The following is a 2,406-nucleotide window of genomic DNA, read 5'->3' as shown; positions in this document are numbered from 1 at the left end:
GATAGAAAGATTTTGGGGATTTCTTCCAGATTATGGCTTTAAAAATGAAGCAAGTATACAAAAAGAATTTTGTCTCAACTTTTATAAAAGAACTACTTTTAAGTGCTTTCTGGGTAAACCAAAAAACCTCTTACAATCATATTCGTACGTGTTTGGTTTCACGGACCACGTTTGGGTCGAAGTAACTTATGGTAATTTTGCTAGTTTTTGATGTGAAACTAAACACAATCAATGGTCATTGTTGTTCCACAGTAAAGTGAAAAGCTATATATGCAATGCCTCGGCAAGATGATTTGAGTAGAACAAGAACCATAATGCAGAATACAGAGTATTTACTTGTGGGAGTTTGGAGACTGATACGGATCAAATTCTCTGCAACAATGGTCCTAAAAGCAAATATCATGGACCAATAAGGCAAACAAAATTGTGATGAGGCAGTGAAGACGTTTAAAAGCGCAGCATAAAAAAACTGATGAATACCATAAATTTGTAGTTAAAACGAAAGGCCAGAACTTAAAATTTGGATATTTCACTCGGTTCCCAGCAGTTATAATCAACTAAACTGCACTTTCCCATCATATTATTGATGTCATTTCTCAGTAGAGAATTATTCTTATAGACACAACGAATGAATTATATTTAACAAAAACAAATCAGCATTCGGAGTAACAAGGCTTACACCAGCTGTTACTGAGGGGGAAAAACGAGAAAGGAAAATAAAAAGATCCATCAAAATCCCTCATCAGAGAGATGTATCCTACACATGAATTAGTTCTCGTCACAAAGTACCAGTGATCCACGAACAGAAAAGCAATTTTGAAGTTCCCAACTCTGGCTGCAAATCCCATTTACTGCTACCTCTCTGCAAGAAGACCATTAAAGAGTCAGTTCATAGACAAATCGAGAAAAGCACAGCAAATTAGAGTAGTTCCCGAAGATGAGATTCAAACTGCAAGTGTAACAAAATTTTCCTTTCAGAAGCAAATATCACAAAGATTCAAAATTTTTCCTACCCTACAAATGACGAATCACTACCGGAAGAAGTAAATGGAAGAGTAGAATACCTTGCCATTTTCAGGGGCTTCAGGAACTTTATATGTATCGAGCGTAATCTCCGATAACCACAAACCAGGAAAAACGGCCTGCACAGAAATCAAGTATGTGAATGGGAATTTAAGCTTTGCAAGAACAGAGGAGGTTACCGGAAAGAGAAGCAAAACCAGAAACACAAACAGCCAATACTCAACAGGAGATTTGACACAATACCATATCACGACATCAAATGTAATGTAAAGTGCAGTGACGATTCTAATTTTGAAGCGTCGGTGGTTCTTGGCCATGGAATTGGAATCGTTGAATTGAATTTAAAAGTCAAAGGGGAATGCAATTGTAAGATAGAAATCAACTTACATCTAAAGCCTTCTGAACGTTTCTGGGTCTCTTCTTCGGCCTCCGCGGCGGCCGGTGACCGACCATCCCCATGTAATCTTCCTCAATCTCCTTTTTCGAGAGAGGCACTGAAATTTTGGGCCTTTCTGGCTTGTCGGGAGAGGCTCTCGATTTCGGCGGCAACTTCGCGCCGTTAGCGTTGTCAGTCCTCGGCGGTGAGTGATTAAGCTTCTTCTCCTCAATCTTCAAACACTTTCCACTCCCGTCGGCAATCGGAGCCTTGCACGCAGCTCTCCTCGTCCTCAGATTCCACGGCCTCGCTTCCGCCGCCGCCGCCGCAGAAGATGGAGCAGAAGCAGCCGGAGGCTCTTCCTGTTCTTTTTCATCCACCTCGTTCTCCTCCTCACCCGCCTCCTTCCTCAAAATTGCATCCTTCATCTTATCCGCCGCAGTCTTCAGATCAAACATTATCTTCTCCCTCACCGCCTCGATCCCGTCCTCTCCATCGCAGCCATCTATTCTTGATTTCGATATCCTCATCCTCTTCTCCGAATCCCTGCCGCTCAGAGGAAACTGCTGCTTCATCTCGCCCGCCAATTCCCTCTTCCGAGTCACCGTCGAGTTCTCAAACCTCATCCCTGGAGATCGCCGATCGCCGGTCGATGGAGAGGCGGCGGCGGCGCCGTCTGAAGTCACTTTCATGCACCTGAGGTGCCTCTGATTCCCCCACTTCAAACACGGCAATGTGAAATTGTGAAGAGGCTTAGATCTTTCGGGACCCATCGCCATGGACTCTGGTGCTCAAACTCTTCCTCTTCGTTCCGCCAATCCTACAAACACCATTAACCGGAAAAACCAAACCAGAAAATTACCAGAGACGAGCAGAACGGCGAGAGTATTCAGAACAAAGAAAGAAAGCAAGCAAGCCGAATCAGAGCTTCGGGAGCTGGGGATTTTGTGGAGAAAACGTGAGAATCATTCGAAAGGAAAGAAGAGGTCTTTGAGAGAAGATTTTGA

At 43.4% G+C, this 2,406-nt stretch overlaps 1 protein-coding gene across 1 annotated transcript; it reads right to left on the bottom strand.

Annotated features, from left to right (window-relative positions):
- Positions 1 to 547: 547 nt before the first annotated feature.
- Positions 548 to 2,406, bottom strand: LOC114733984 (uncharacterized). The gene is made up of 3 exons (XM_028921460.1): positions 1,411 to 2,406; positions 1,065 to 1,142; positions 548 to 860 (listed from the first exon to the last, which is right to left on the bottom strand). The coding sequence occupies exons 1-3, from the start codon at positions 2,176 to 2,178 to the stop codon at positions 855 to 857; spliced, it is 852 nt and encodes a 283-aa protein (XP_028777293.1). The 5' UTR covers positions 2,179 to 2,406; the 3' UTR covers positions 548 to 854.

This window comes from Neltuma alba, unplaced genomic scaffold, assembly GCF_004799145.2.
Source record: "Neltuma alba isolate B1F8T4 unplaced genomic scaffold, ASM479914v2 tig00013055_pilon, whole genome shotgun sequence".
NCBI lineage: Eukaryota > Viridiplantae > Streptophyta > Magnoliopsida > Fabales > Fabaceae > Neltuma > Neltuma alba.
Note: the sequence above shows the minus strand (reverse complement) of the source record. Positions and strands in the feature narration are given on the sequence as shown.